The sequence below is a fragment of the Cyrtonyx montezumae genome, unplaced genomic scaffold (genome assembly GCF_038088225.1).
Source record: "Cyrtonyx montezumae isolate F1298 unplaced genomic scaffold, pur_monq_1.0 scaffold_0, whole genome shotgun sequence".
Lineage (NCBI taxonomy): Eukaryota > Metazoa > Chordata > Aves > Galliformes > Odontophoridae > Cyrtonyx > Cyrtonyx montezumae.
Genome location: NW_027071824.1, coordinates 444,833 through 460,045, shown reverse-complemented (window position 1 = coordinate 460,045; position 15,213 = coordinate 444,833). Strand labels below are relative to the sequence as shown.

The following is a 15,213-nucleotide window of genomic DNA, read 5'->3' as shown; positions in this document are numbered from 1 at the left end:
GTACAGGTTAGAGTTAATAACAGTGGCAAAGCACTGACAGTTGAACAGCATCTTTGCTGCTATGGAAAACCTTCTGCTTTTACTGTAAATGAAAAGGTTTCTGCTAGAATACATGTTCTTTTTCTTTTCTTTCAGCCTTTTTACACAGTGCTTTGCAGTAAGGTTGCTAATGCTTACCAATCTTCAGACTGTGCAGAAAGGTCTTTCCTAGTAACAAGCAAAAGGAAGGCTGCAAATGAACCCGTGTTTGGAAAAATAGCCTGAGGTATGTTTCCTGCTGTCTTTTCTATGGGCTTAAGACACTGCTAGGAAGGACTTAAAAGAGATATAAGGAGTATAAGGACACCTAGTTAAGTTTCAGAAAAATAAAAGTAAGTAAAACAGAATAGTTTGATTATTTATATTAAAATTTCAGCCACTTTCTAGATGGCTTATTTAAGTCCTCACAGTGAATAATCTGATGACGGATGGTACAAGCACATACTCTAGTCTGCAGTTTTACATTCCCGTGATTTCTACCGTGCTTTTTATCTGGATGCCTTTTAATTTTCCATTATGTTCTTGATTGTAACAGGTAAATATAGGAGATGTTTATTATGTGAGAACAGACACATGTTGTGTTTGCAAATTTACTTCAGGTTTTTTGTTTATTTGGTTTTGTTTTTTGTTTCTGTTTCATTCCATTTAGCAAAGAGGCATTGTGATGGCTTTTCCAAAGTGGCAAACGCACTGATTGTTTCTGTGAAAACTGTGGGCAGACTTGAGCCCTTCTCTTCACCTTACTGATAACATGAGAGCATCTTCCATTTAAAATAGTAATCTTGTAAAATTAAGAAATGTAGGGCTAGATTGTTCAAAAAGAGTGTTTGAGCTTACAGGCTCAGAACAATTACAGTGAACTTGACAATGAACTGTAATTGCTGGCTTTTTAGGTTTCTGGGCTGGTTTGTGAGATCCACTGCTTTCTAGAGGTGTATTTAGAGGTTAATTTGAAAAGCTATCTCTTGGATTCTTCCAGAAATGCAGGGTTTTTTAGGGAAAAAGTTTTGGTATCATCATTTGGATTTTAGATGGTGCTACTGCTCAAATTGTTCTTTCTTTTCCTCTGTGCTGCAGGACTACTATAAAGGTTTCCCTTTTGCAAATGCTATGGAGGTTTAATGTGATACCTGAACTGAGCGTATGCCTCTGTTATCTGTGTGCTTTAACCCCAAGGATCTTCTCCTCAGTCTTTATCTGCAATCCACCTGCATCCAGATCACTGACAGGGGTGTGTGGTCTGGCATGCTCTAGAAACACTAACCTGCTTTCCAAGTCATGCTTCGGATCAGGAGGAAAAGAAAAAGAAAGAAGAGTCTGCTGGAAACTGAGCTCGAGTAATGGAAAATTAGCAGCTTGCAAGTCTGAGCCAGGGCTTGCTATTACAAATTTGCTACAGAGTAGCATTAGCATACCTTTTTATTAAAGGTGTTAAATATTTAAGGCTCTATTCTGTACCGAAACTTCCATTGAAACATAGAAACAATGTCTTCATTTTTTTTCCTCTGGGTTTGTTTCTTATGTTTGGTTTTTTTCATCTTCAGTGCTTCTTTGAACTTCTCTGAAATACATGGAGGCCTGAGGAGCTCACTGGCTAAAGCCCATGGTCTGGTCAGTTTGGTCTATGCTTTTCCTGATAGCGAAACAATCCTTTCCCAGCCTAACTAATGTGTGCAGACTATCATTTCCAGTATGTGTTACGAAGAAGCAGTTAAAATATTTGTTTAGTGAACCTGCATATTTAAACACACATCAAAGGCTAGGCCAGCCTTTTACATATTTATTTATTAAAAGGAAGCAGACAATGTAAAACATCCCTTGCCCAGCACTGATGCATAGGAAAGTTCTTAGCTAGTAGAAGAGTTTTACTGGGCTAACAGGCATTGTGTTAGTTCTGATGCTCGTTGTCAAATTGTAGTTCCATGCACCAGGGTCTACAGCACATACTGCTGTGTTACCACCTCTGCGTAGTCACATTTCAATGTAACACTTGGCTTGAATAATATCAAGAACAGTTGCTTGTAACAAAAAGGAAACTCTTAGAACAAAACTTTTCATTACTACAAAATATTTCCTCTGAGTGAGGTGTTAGATAAGCTTGCTGAGACGTTTATTTTATCAGTGTAAACTTCCTTCCCTCTCACAGCTCTGCATGTGGGTCACATTCTTTGGGTTTTAATTGACACTTTCATATCAACACCTCATTGGCTTTTGAAGGGAAAATTGATCTTTTTTTTAAGGAAAAATGTAGAGGAAATAGCTTTGTGTTTGCATTGAAAAGCAGTTGAAATAAGAATGATGCAAAATGTAACTACAATATCCATGTTCACGTTAACAGTAGTTATCTCCTTGTCTGTATCAGTACCTAGTAAAACATCTCCTGCTGTATTAGAACACTCCAAAGCAAGCTTGAGCAAACACAGTTAATAGTGTAGAGAGTCTTTGAGCGCAGTGGAAAACGTGGGTTGGCCTCAGAAATTAGGTTTAATACAAGACGCTCCTCGCTTCTTTGCATTCTGCTTTTTTCTTCTCTAATAAACGTTAAGTAGTATCCAGAAAACTGTGAGAAGGAAAGACTGGGGGATGGGGAAGCAGCAGCACGTCGAGCCTTCCATCAAAGGGATATCAAAGCGTTCTGCAGCTGAACCTGAGAGGAATATGAATATGCTTATTTTGGTGGTTGAGAGCAAGCAGTTTCTTCATGGTAACGCATGTTGGTTAAGGAGCTCCTACTGCAAAGCCTTTCATCAACTTGTTCAACTATTTCTTAGCACGGTTCTCCCTTCTTGTCTTTTTTATTCCAGATATCTTCCATGGAACCTGGTACCATGTGACCTTGCCCCTTCTGCAATGGCAAGAAGGTGGCATTTTTAGATTGGGACGTTTTGTTTGTTAGCATTGGCTTGTGCTAAGAATTTGTATAATGGTTGCGAAAATGATGTAGTGCCCCAGGGCATTTCAGCTGTAACCTGGAAATTGTCCAGGGAATTAGCCTCCAACATCCTACCTTCTTTACCATATATTTCAGTTATGCCAGAGTTGGGAATTTGTTGCTGTGAGAGGTGGCAGTGTACTTTTTGTGAATGAGAAGTTCACTGATTTGCTCCTATTTTGTCCAAGGTACACCCTTTAGTAGAGCTGAAGCAACCCTTTCAGTTACTATTTCAGAAGCAGGAATTGGTAATCTAGCTCCAGAACTGCGCTTTATTTTCTGCCTGAATAATTCTTTTTGATTATGCACCAAATATTTAAGGAAAAGGGGTCCGGGGCTATAATTCAAGAGATGTGCACGGCCCCTCTTAATATTAATGTGATCTCATAGCAATAGAATGAAGAGAATAGAAGTTCATTCCTCCACCCTGTAGTGAAAAACTGGTTGGAACAATTTGCACATCACAGAGAAGGAGCTTGCTGGAAGCTGTGGGCTGGAGCTCTGGTCTGACGCCTGCCTGATACCGCAGCACCCCACGGCTGCCCCAGCACGTGGTAACCATCTGCCAACCAGCCAGTGGCCAACGGACTGCTCACAGCCTTCAGCTCTTCTCTCCTCCATGTCCAAAAATTGGAATTAATCACATTAAGCACAGCGATTTTACTGTTTGGTTTTGTTTTCCCCTTGGTTTGGGGGTAATAGCTAGCCTTTAAAAACAAAGTCTGTAGCCACTGGTAAACAGTAATTGTGATGAGCGCTGGTGTAATATTGCAAAAGGAGAAGCTGAAAAGCTCCTGAATATCAAGCATCTGTTAGCATCTTGCTTCTTTCAGAAAGGGAGGAGGAGCTTGTGCAGTCACGTCCATCTTCTGGGGAGAAAAAGACTGAATTTGGTACTTCCCTTTCAGAACTTCTCATCTTCTTTGCAGACATGAATATAAAAATTGCCTTTGCCTTGTGACTTGTTCCGGGGGAACTTTGCAAAGCCCCAGGGCTGCAATCCAAAGCTTCTGAATAGATGAGGAGGCAAGGCTAGCTAGAGGGTAAAGGCTGGAGCAGGCACATGGGATGGATAGCAGATGACAAGCTGTGTCATGCAGTCTAAAAGGAGCAAGAGAGAAAGTAACCCTGTACATTTTCTAGCTTACTATAGAGCAAATTAATAATATTATCTAACTTTTGCCATGGAGAGGTGTCAATTGGTGCAGGAACAAGTATCGCTACAGTAAAGAGAAAAATATTTTCATCTGTGAAAATAGCTTGAGGATTGCTAGTCTCATATTTATGCCCAGAGCTGGTTTGTGTTACTTAGATGCTGGGCCTCAAATATACAAGAGCTGTCTGGCTGTCATTTGCTTGTATTAACAACACAGAAATAGCTGTTCCCAAGGCTATCTTTTACCCAGTGACGTGAGTTTATCGTCAGGCTGATGTAACATGCATGGTCAGCAGCTTTTTGCTAGTCCCCTCCATGTAAGGTGTGCAGAGGTGCAGTGACTTTGATGTGGCTGCGCTCAGTTCACGTTGAACCAAACCCAGGTTTGATGGGCTCAATTAACTGTAGGAATAGCAGAGCTGATGAGCAAAGAGGAGGAGCTTTAAAAATAAGCTCCTGTGTTTAAGTGGCAGCTCAGGAAGCACACGTTTTTCATTCTTAGATAAATAGGAATCCAGAGAACAAAACACACTAGTGGCAGGAAGCTTCTCACGAATAAACAGAATGCATCTTCTCAGAGTAATAAACAGTGAGTGGACAAAGTGCAGTTTCCATAAATGTAAACGTGCATTGATAGTCTTAACAGGAAAGCCTTAAATGCCCATGTTTCTATTTATCTTCATCCCAATAGAAAGCACTCTATCAGCTCACCAGTGAGGGTAGTTCTGGGCTTCAGAAGACTGCTTTTGTTGTAAATTCTCTAGTGTAAAGTAAGTTTGAAGCTACCACTGAGATACAAGAATATAACGTAACTTTTACCACGCTGGTTTTGTAAGGCTGTCTGCTTATGATGAATAATACAGGAAAACAATGGCATAAAAAAACTGCTGTATGGTCAACACAGTGCTTTGTTGCCCTGGAAAAAATAACATAAAAACGAATACTGTGCTCAAAGTTTTGAAGGTTGGGGAACCCAGGTTTTTCTCTACTCTGCGTCTTTGGAGATCTAAGTAGCATTGGCACTGTATTAAGTGGTCAAGTCCGATTAGAATTTGCCTCAGTAGGCTTTGAAGTAGCATGTCACAAACATTCCCATGACTAGCAGAAGTCTGGTGTTTTGGATTTTTAATTTTGCCTAATAGCAGGTAGTCTCAGGTTTATTCCTTCAACTTCAAGTGTAAATGTTCAGGTTATTTAGATGCAGTAGCTGGCTTTGTGCTGTTGAATTTGAGACCTCTGTGAAGAGTAGACTAAAGGAAGCTTGTTAATTCAGCGGTACAGTACAGAAAATGATTCAGCTGGTCGCCTCACCGTGCCTCTAAGCCAGGTGGAAGATTCCATTAAGTGGCTCCCTTAGACATAACTTCTGTGCATTATTGCAGATGGTAGAAATTTAGGAACAAAGGTTAGAAAAACACACAAACACCAACTTTAAGGTTTGTTTGATTAGGTTCTATTGTTTTGAATAGATGAAGGTAATGTTGATTTCTCCTTGAGCAAACAGTAAACTGATGACTCTGTGGTACTTGAGCTACATGGCAAGCAACTGTGAACAGCAGGAGCAGTAGCCCTTTCAAGGTACTGTGCAGCAACAGGTTAGAAATGTCATTATAAAATGTGCTTGAAAAAAAAGTATCACTAAAGAAGGATTTCACCTTTTTTTAAAACAAAGAATGGTGATAGTGTTCTGCACGGTCTTTATGTCTTGTGCTCAGGTTATTTTCAAATGTCTCCATTATAACAATCTTTATATAGCTATCTGCATTTATTAACAAAAACCGTGGAAGAAAAAGCCCATTAACATTCACCCTCTTGCACGGAGTGGTTTAAGGTGAAGTAGGAGAAGGAACCTGAACCTCTTTCATGTTATATTTCAGCTGAGTTTTTACTTAATGTTTCCCTCAGCTTTAGCAAAGCTAAGTTACAGCTGCATTAGGAAACGTGCTCAAGTACAGAGCAGGGTCTCACTGAGCCGACCAGTACTTCCACAGCCAGCCCCTCAAAGCCCGGAGGGGCCGTGTTAGTTAAGCACTGAGCCATTTCAGAATATTCTAAGAGTTTTATTTTATGCTTTACAAAGCATTTTTTGCCCATCAGGCATCAGTATAATCTTATGGCTCCTTTCCCATCCAGGTCAGCAGTTTGTATCTTGCCTAGCTACTTAGATTTGGTTACTATCTGGTGGTAGCTCATTGGCCCATGCAAAGTAAAGTAGTTGCACAACTCCAGTCACATTATCATTCTCTTTTGAAAAGGACACAGAGGTGCATTTGCCAAAAGACATCAAGAAGAAGGGACAGGTTGCTTCTGAACCCCTTCAATTTGAATAAAAGCCAGACAGAAACATGTTAGATGATTACAAAAAGCCAGACTTCACCAAAATCAGCGTCAGGTCTTAGAAACGTAAGCCATCACCTGCCCCTGCTTTAGTACAGCTAACCAGTTGGGAGTGCTTCCAAGCTCAATAACCTCCACGCTGTTTTATGTTTTCATACAAAAAATTTAATAAATATTACTTTTCAAGATTTATTGCCAGGAACAACACATCAAAGATGCATTTTCATATAACACTAATATCACAATACAAGGTATCTTCATGATCTCAATGGTTAACCACCGAGATTAGTATGCTTATAAGCCTTTTGATCTTAAACATTGTAATAGCACTTTGATTTCCTCACTTGTTAAGGCGGGCAGTGTAATCTATGGCAAACCTACACAGTGATCTTACTGGACATTCTACTGTTCAAGTATCCAACAACTAGCTTATTAGAATACTCCCTAAATGCAGTAGATTACAAAAAAATTCAAATCTACAAGTGGTTCAGTATTACATATTCATGGTGAGAAAAAAAAAATCAGAATTTACAAAATAAGATTGCTGTGTTTCCAACTTCACACGCTAATTTGATATTTTAATTACATGCAACCACTCACATTTCATCTACATAAAGAAATAGCTCAGTTTTGTTCCCTTAAACTGCTTCTTCGCAGGTTATCTGCCTGTCACTCGGTTTCAAGTCTAAAGCAGCAAAAAAAAATTTCTAGTCTAATTATCTAAACTGCCTCAGTCAGTACTTACAAATAGTCTTAAAGTGATACTATGGAAGGTGTTTCAAACATCTGACATTGTACAAAAACCAGCATCAAGGCATGAAAGCCCGTCCTATTAAAAATAAACTATTTTAGAACACCTTAGTTTTGGCATATAGGCAACATGTAACAAGAAAATAAATTCAAAATGAAGAAGCCACAAGCTTACAATGCTATCAAAAACCTTCAACTCTAAACACATACATATAAATAAAAAGGAATGATATTTTAAGGCTCTTGATTATTAAGTTAATAAATCAAATATACACAGTGATTAATAAAAAAGAATTATTTACATATCTATACAAACTTCTATTTTTGACACATTTTCCTCTTTAAATTCTTCATTTACCAGCAACTGCTGACAAGTTCCCCCCACCCTCCCCCAACAAAAATACAATAAAAAAATAAATAATAAACTTATTTTTGATAGTTGCTGTGGTTCTGAGCTGCAAAGGCACTTTCAAATACAGAACTAGTTGTACGTCACCATAAAACCAATATACAAAAAACTCAGATTCAATAAATATAAATAAAATGTATTATTCTAAAGAAACTGTATAAATTGGGACATCTGGCAGGAAAAAAAAATAACACTACGGAAGAGTAATAAGGCTATGTAATACCTTATGAAACGTTTCCATGATGTATCAGCTACAGCTGAATTTACATTAGGGCACTTTTGACTAGTTTTGCATAGATGTGAAATGCAGCACTTGGTATTCCAGCCAACCACAGCAACTATCATTGCCAGTGTAAGCCAGCTTGTCAAAACTTAAATTAACAGAGGGACTCTAAGTAAATAATAGCCTTAGACTCAAATATTACACAACAGTTTAAGAACTACAAGCTCTTGAGTGCCTTTATAATGATACTTAAAGGCCCTGCACGGCAGCACCCAACTGTCTGCTATACAATGTACTCCATTCTATTTAAACTTTGTGCACTTTCCAAGTCTCTGTTGTCCTGTTTATTTGTCCAGTTTGGGTGTTTTGTAGGTGTGCTGTTGGGTGGCTTTTCATCTCTGTCTACCAAAGTGTACGCTGGCTGCTTGGCAAACCGGGCCTTTTGCTGGTGTTTGTCCATGTCATCTTCCTCCACTTCTGAATTGTGCGTCCTTATTTTGGCGATTTTAGAGTTTTTGTTTTCATAGTCTTTAATTGGAACAGTATTTGCTCCGTGTTTCTCTATGGGGTTTTTTATCTGATTCAGCTGCTCCCTTACGTTGTTGGTGGTGTTGTCATCAGATGCTGTGTGAGTGTGGCTGCTCTGCTTTCTGCGCTTTTGAATGCACCAGTAGAAAACAGTTACCAGGCAACAGATCCAGGCTACTGTTAAGACTGAGCTCAGTAATGGCACCAAGAAATCTGGAAGAGAGATGAGACCAGTTAACCCTGCTACAAACTAAACGTTCCAGTCAACGCTTTCCTCAAAGGATAACCTCAGTTTTTAAGGCTTATTTATGCACAGGGGTCCAGACAGTAACATGAAGACAATCAGCTTTCTTTTAGAATACGTGATGTCTTAAGTGAGTTTGGTATTTTAACTGCTAGCTAACAGTCCCCTTTTGGATGATGTCTTTCTCATCATCACAGGCAACACTTCTGCAGGCTGCGTTGTACTGCCCTGCCAAGGCTCTCTTGGCTTGGGGGCAAATGGTTGCATTCCCACTGAAGTCATTTTCCTCTCCATTTGTGTCTGGCCATAAGATGCCACTGCATTCCTGGTGCTATGGGGGAAAGCTAATTCAACACTTCTGACCTTAATATGTATTTAATCACATCTAGACAGTGGTATCACTGTGTAAACTACGTGGGAGCTCTCAGAACTAGCTAGCTCCCTTCCTTGCTTCTACATGGGAAGGAGCAGCCCTTTTAAGAGGGTAGGTCACTCATCTAGAGCATTTGCAGGACACTTTATTTGAAATAGCAAGATCCCGGTGCAAAACTTTATTGTTCCCCAGTTAACGGGGCCAGCAGGCAGAGATTCTCACTGTTGCTATAGATTTCAAAAGAAAAGCTTCACCTGCTTTGGAAGACTTTCTAGTCATCAGAAGTATGCTAGTCATTTGGAGGCAGGAAAAAAGCTTACCTGTTTTGTTTTTAACTGGTCGCCTTTGTACTCTGACTTCTGCAACTGCAGCAATGAGTGTGTTGTTTCCATCACGCTTACTGACAAGGTCAATAATCTTATCTGTGATTTCTTTGATTGGGTTTTCATCTTCCCCTATATCTTCAGCAGACTAAAGAAGTCACACAATTAATACCAGATGCCAGATCAGATGTACGGGTAATCTGCTATCTATAAACTTTCACAATCAGCTAAGGCTCTCGGTATTTTTCATACGTAAAAAAAACCACAAAAAAAGCAGGAACAAAAATCTCAGTTACAGGAAGAAAATTATATTGCAGAACTTCAGTCCCCCTTATCTTTAACATGAATGAAACAACAAAAAAAAAGCCTGCTCAAGGGAGTATGACAGAAAATGGTTTACTGCCCTATTATAGTTGCTGCCAGATGGTAGCTTTCAGATATGCACATGTAACCAAGATTTCTTCCCTGTCCTTTAAAGAGAACGGGGATGGAAACTAAACCATGAGAGGTGCTGACAAAGCCAGGACATTACGATTTTTATGAAATCCACATGTTATACGTATATCCAAGCAATTAACTACTAAGACGTTTAGAAATATTCCAGGAATACTTACAATAGCAACATGTATTTCATTATTTGCCAAGTGTGAAGGCTCACAGGTAATATAGATGGAATACTCAACAGAAACATTCTTCAGGATATTCAGATTCCTCAGTTCACTGCAAATGTGCTCTGTGGTAAGGCCCTGGAGGAGATGAAGAAAAGCTTTTTGTTTTTTAAATATATATATATATATATATATATATATATATACATACATACACACACATATATATACACACAATAATACACACAAAAATTTCATATTTATTAAATATATGTATTATGTGTATGCATATGTATTTTATATGTATATATAGATCATAGAAATGATTTACATTGTTATGTATTTTCTTATATAAAATTTAGGCATGTGTTTTTATTTTATATACACATAATTATATTCCATAAATGCATATATTATAACACACACACTTACATCAAGGCAGAAGGGAGAATTTGCCCTTAAGAAAGAGTTCTAAAAGGAAGGGCTGTAAGATTCCCTCCAAACCAGCTTTTGTTCCTCCCTGGACACACAGACATTTAGGGTAGAAAATCTGTATCAACCTTCCATGTTCACTGTTTTCTTCACTAAGGAAGGAGCATCAGCTTTTACCATACTTTTACCAGCTAAGTATCTTGTGTTGGGCTCAGAGAGAAAAGCACACGTGTACCACAGCACACTGAGTTATGTTCTGCTACTTACTGGTGCCATCATTTCCTTATTAAAAGTGAAGGTGATGTTGGCACAGTTATCTTGGTAATAAGAATCAGAATTGCATTTGGTCTTCACAGGTTGTTGATTAGAAGGCCAGCATTCACCCACTGCAGTACAAGGGTGAGTGAAACAGTGGTCGTCTTTAATAGGAACACAAGCATGTCCAGCTGGGCATTCATTATGACCTTTGGCATGTATTACACAAGGCCGAGGACCACACCAAACCTAGAAGAGAACAGATAGTGCTATAAGGTAACCACTGGCTACAGAAAAGACGACAGTACAACAACCAAGAACACAAAGATGTACCTTAGAACAGGTGACTTTTCCATTTGAACACTGACAAGTATTACAGTCATCATCCCACTTAGCTCCATCTGGCATTACTCGAGTACTGGTAATGCAAGGCCTCCCTGTTACTGAAAACAGATTTAATAGAATTAGAAATTAAAAAAAAAAGTTTGAGAAACATCTAAATTCCTAAGCTCTATGATAAGGTACCTGATACTCACTTGAAAATAACCATCACTCCCCACACATACAAGTGCCAACCCACCAACATGCAGTTACATGTCCAAGTAGTACCATCAGCTGTGATACCCCACAATACCTTCCTGGCATCCTGGACCACTGCGACCTGGTGGACAAATGCAACGGTATCCATTAATTTCATCTACACAGGTAGCCCCAAAGGCACAGGGTGAAGACTGACATTCGTTGATGTCTGCAAGGGTAAAAGAAAGGAGGAAAAAAAAAAAAGAAAAAAAGAAACCATGAGGCATTTTTGCCTACTGGAGCTTTGTTTACTTTCTAGTGTCTACCCAGGGATAGATTCTTATTAGCAGCACCATCTTGGAGCAAGTTCTTTGAAGTCTGCTGCGTGGCACTAACAACGACCAAAACCTGACCCCTACAGCTACTTAAGCTTTTCAAGGGCAAGAACACATTCCTTCTCACACAAGCATGTTTCCTGTCCTTTGACATAGTTCAGTTTTGTTCACCTACTCAATTCCTCAATTGATAACAGTTAAACGCCTTTCCAGTCGTACTGCTACTATGAAACATCTATTTCCATGGTTATTATTAAGAATAAAAGGTGTCAGCATCCTCCTACCTGTAATTATTATTAAATTACAGGGAAGTACATACATCACCTGAAGGCGTGTAGGTGGATTATTCATTGATAACGTTTTTGGCTGGCACCCTTTCACGTCAAACAAACTCATCACACGTAAACATATTCTAACTGGGATGGCCATACTGAAGGGCATTTTGCCCACTGAGCTGAACCAAGAGCTTTCAGCTTCAGCCAAATAGGCTTGAACATTTCTTTCACTTTCAGTGTAATTCCCGTCCTCCGCATCCACTACAAATCTGGATATAGGTACAGAAGACACAGGACCTCTATCAGAAATCTCATCTGAGTAACTCCATTAAATTGACTGTCACCCCACAAGATTGAAACACGACAAAAATCAAGCTGAGTGCCACTGAAACACTTACTGATCCTACAGTCGGGACCTGCGAAGCCTGGAGCACACTCACAGCGGTACCAGTTGTCTCCATCCACACAAGTGCCACTATTGTAACTAGGAAGAAAAGACATTATGCACATTATTAAACTGCTACAAATAAATAGAATGTAGAACTTTAAGACAACAACAACAAAAAAAGGAAAAGGATGAAAGACAAACATTAAACTTACCAAGGATGAGGACTGCAGTCGTTTGTGTCTGTAAAGTGAAGGCAGACAATGTTAAACATGCAGCCTGGCTAATACAACTCTGCTGTTAGTAAAGAATAATTGAACTTCCCCATATTGCCCAAATTACATCTAGCTCAACTTTAACAAAAATATGCTGAAATTCTCTACTAAATTGATTCCAGGCTTCCAGCACAAAATTTGTTAACTACGTCGTGGAACACATGTACACAGGAAGAGATTGTTGTAAAAGAATCTAACGGGGAAAAAAAAAGTGGAAGCAGACAGAGCTGCTGGTAGAAAAAGAATGCAGGAGAAAACAAGACAACATCTGTCTCCACTTAGCTCATTTGCAACTTTCTCATGCCCAGGTCAAGGCTCTATCACATAAAGTCATTAAAAACAAAGATTCAGGTGATGCTAAAACCTACATCAAACAAGCTTTCCCTTCTGGTTTCAATCTCAACTCCAGGAGTGACAGGATGAGCTAATATTCTCATCATACAGCACTCTGGAGAAGTTCAAGCAGAGATGACTTACTCTGAGTACACGTGGGTCCTTCCCAGCCCTCCTTGCAGACACAAGTGAAAGAATCCCCACTAACTACACAGGTACCACCATTGTGACAGGGGTTTGGCAGGCAGCTGCTGTTCCTTGCTGTAACAGAAACAAGATTTAGAAAGGCACCAAAACTGAGCCAAGAGGAAAAACTGAGGTCACAGATTGAGTGCTGCATCTGCTTCCTGATGATTACTCAGGGTATTTACCTATATTACAAGTGGCTCCTTCCCATCCTGCAGGACACATGCACTTGAAAGTGTCCCCCTCATCGTAACATGTACCTCCATTATTGCATGTCGCCTCATCACACTGGCTGTCACCTACAAAGAACCCAAAGTATTCTTAATACCTGTGTTTTCTTAGGGCAGCACAAGTTTAAGCAGCCAAACAGAGCATGCCTATTACATTTTTGGAAGTGCTTTACTTACGAGAATGGCAAGTTTTTCCTTTCCACCCATTTTTGCATTCACAGAAGAAGTCATTGACCAAGTCTCGGCAAGTTCCTCCATTGTGGCAAGGGTTTTTACTGCAGTCATTAATATCTAGATGTGTTAAGGAGAGGAAAAACAAGCTAAGCAATGTTTACAGATTTGAAAGACACTTAATGCCTGAAAGGTACCTATTCCATCCTTAATTTTGGCCTGAGTTTCAATCATGGATTAAATGCTTAAGTCGGTATTTTAAAGATTTAAGCACTGTTACAGATAGGAAGAATTTTCCACCCTGTTCCTCCAGTTTGTTTTCTTTCTGTTTCAGTAAACAAGAAGTGAAAATGTGTATTATATAAACTACCCTAGCGGTCAGAGGATAGGAATGGAGTGCTCACTCCTCTTCTGTTCCCAAGGCTGACAAAACAAATGTGACACAGATATGCCCTTCCTAAAACAGTATAAGCAAATGCTAAGGTTTTCTTTCAGGAAGTTATCCAAAGCACGGAGAAAAAAGTTGAACAGTAAGAGAATCTGGTGTATTAACTTGGGTTTAGTTCTGATTCAAAAGCCTGGGAATCAGTGGGGGAAAAAAAAAAAAGGATATTTTGTCTTCTGCAGTTGTTGCAGCAAAGTTTATATTAAATAGGCATTGGACAGTTATTTTAAAGACAGTACCAGTCATGCCTCCAAGAGGTCTTATTGCATGCTGAAGAACAGTTAACTTACTTGTTTCACAGTATGTTCCTTCCCATCCATCACTGCAAATACATTTGTAGGAGTTCACGCCGTCAATACAAGTGCCACCATTTTTACAGGGGTTGCTCTCACAGTCATTGATATCTGCAATAGTTTGGAAAATAGAGAGAGAAGGAGATAAAAATAAATAAAAGTCAAACAAAATCAAACTAGAAGAATACCCACTGGAAGTTATCTGAATACTATTTGGTGCTTCTTCCACTTCTGAGCTCCTTATGTGTAGGGTTATAAACAAGATAAATATAAACAAGACAAATAGCTCAAGAACAGCGCGGAGAAAACTGAATGAATCCACTGCTCAGCAATTTAGCATTAAAAAGTAAAATTAAGAAATCAAGGGTCTTTAAGATCCATGTTAAACCCCACTATTAAGTACCTAAGACCTTGTATACATAAGGTTTTTTAAAAATATACAGTTCAAGGCCAGAAGGTTCATTGCTATGAACTTTCCCCAAGGCCTAGCAAATTCCAATCTGCCTCACCCAACCAGGATATGAAAACTTCACACAGTTCCAAGGTTCACTGTGTGAGAAGAAAAGAAGCCTTCAAGCTGTCTGGGAGGACAGAATGGAACAGTTTTCCCTGAACAGAAGGGAACGGTAAAACATTTTAGTTCTTACTCTCATGACAGTAAGTGCCAGTGAATCCTTTGTTGCATTCACAGGTAAATTTTCCACCTGCTTGACTCTTGCATTTTCCATGAGGACCACAGACATTTGAAGAAATATAGCGAACTCCTTCTGGTGTGCTGTTAGAAGCCACTGCCACTGTACAGCTGTCAATTACTGTAGAAAAGAACAGATTTGAGTGAGGATTGCCCATTCTATCTCATTTCTTAAGCTAAACACAACATTTTCAGAGATGGAAGTTTAAAAGACATACATAAGCTTACAGCTTTAAAACAAAAGCCCTATACCTAGTATTTATGCATAAAAATTATCACGGCGTCTTATCTGAAGTTTGACAGATGGCTTCCGTGGTCTGTAATACATTCACCGAAATGGCTTATTTAAAACATGTTTTGCTATCTTTTAAATAGTTACTCCTTATAAATATTACTCATCTTCTCATTGGATGAGAGGCTATTTATTTAAAAATGACTCTCTCATTATACTACTGCAGCTACAGTA

At 39.1% G+C, this 15,213-nt stretch overlaps 1 protein-coding gene across 1 annotated transcript in view; it reads right to left on the bottom strand.

Annotated features, from left to right (window-relative positions):
* Nucleotides 1-6,206: 6,206 nt before the first annotated feature.
* The window catches only part of JAG1 (jagged canonical Notch ligand 1), a 35,779-nt gene continuing 26,772 nt past the window's right edge, over nucleotides 6,207-15,213 (bottom strand). The window contains exons 14-26 of the mRNA XM_065733605.1: nucleotides 14,704-14,868; nucleotides 14,054-14,167; nucleotides 13,325-13,438; nucleotides 13,103-13,216; nucleotides 12,876-12,992; nucleotides 12,339-12,366; nucleotides 12,137-12,222; nucleotides 11,244-11,357; nucleotides 10,943-11,052; nucleotides 10,622-10,858; nucleotides 9,929-10,060; nucleotides 9,312-9,462; nucleotides 6,207-8,587 (exon numbers count right to left, since the gene is read on the bottom strand). Coding sequence (XP_065589677.1) covers nucleotides 8,130-8,587; nucleotides 9,312-9,462; nucleotides 9,929-10,060; nucleotides 10,622-10,858; nucleotides 10,943-11,052; nucleotides 11,244-11,357; nucleotides 12,137-12,222; nucleotides 12,339-12,366; nucleotides 12,876-12,992; nucleotides 13,103-13,216; nucleotides 13,325-13,438; nucleotides 14,054-14,167; nucleotides 14,704-14,868 — 1,940 coding nt within the window. The 3' untranslated portion in view covers nucleotides 6,207-8,129. The remainder of the gene's footprint in view (nucleotides 8,588-9,311; nucleotides 9,463-9,928; nucleotides 10,061-10,621; nucleotides 10,859-10,942; nucleotides 11,053-11,243; nucleotides 11,358-12,136; nucleotides 12,223-12,338; nucleotides 12,367-12,875; nucleotides 12,993-13,102; nucleotides 13,217-13,324; nucleotides 13,439-14,053; nucleotides 14,168-14,703; nucleotides 14,869-15,213) is intronic.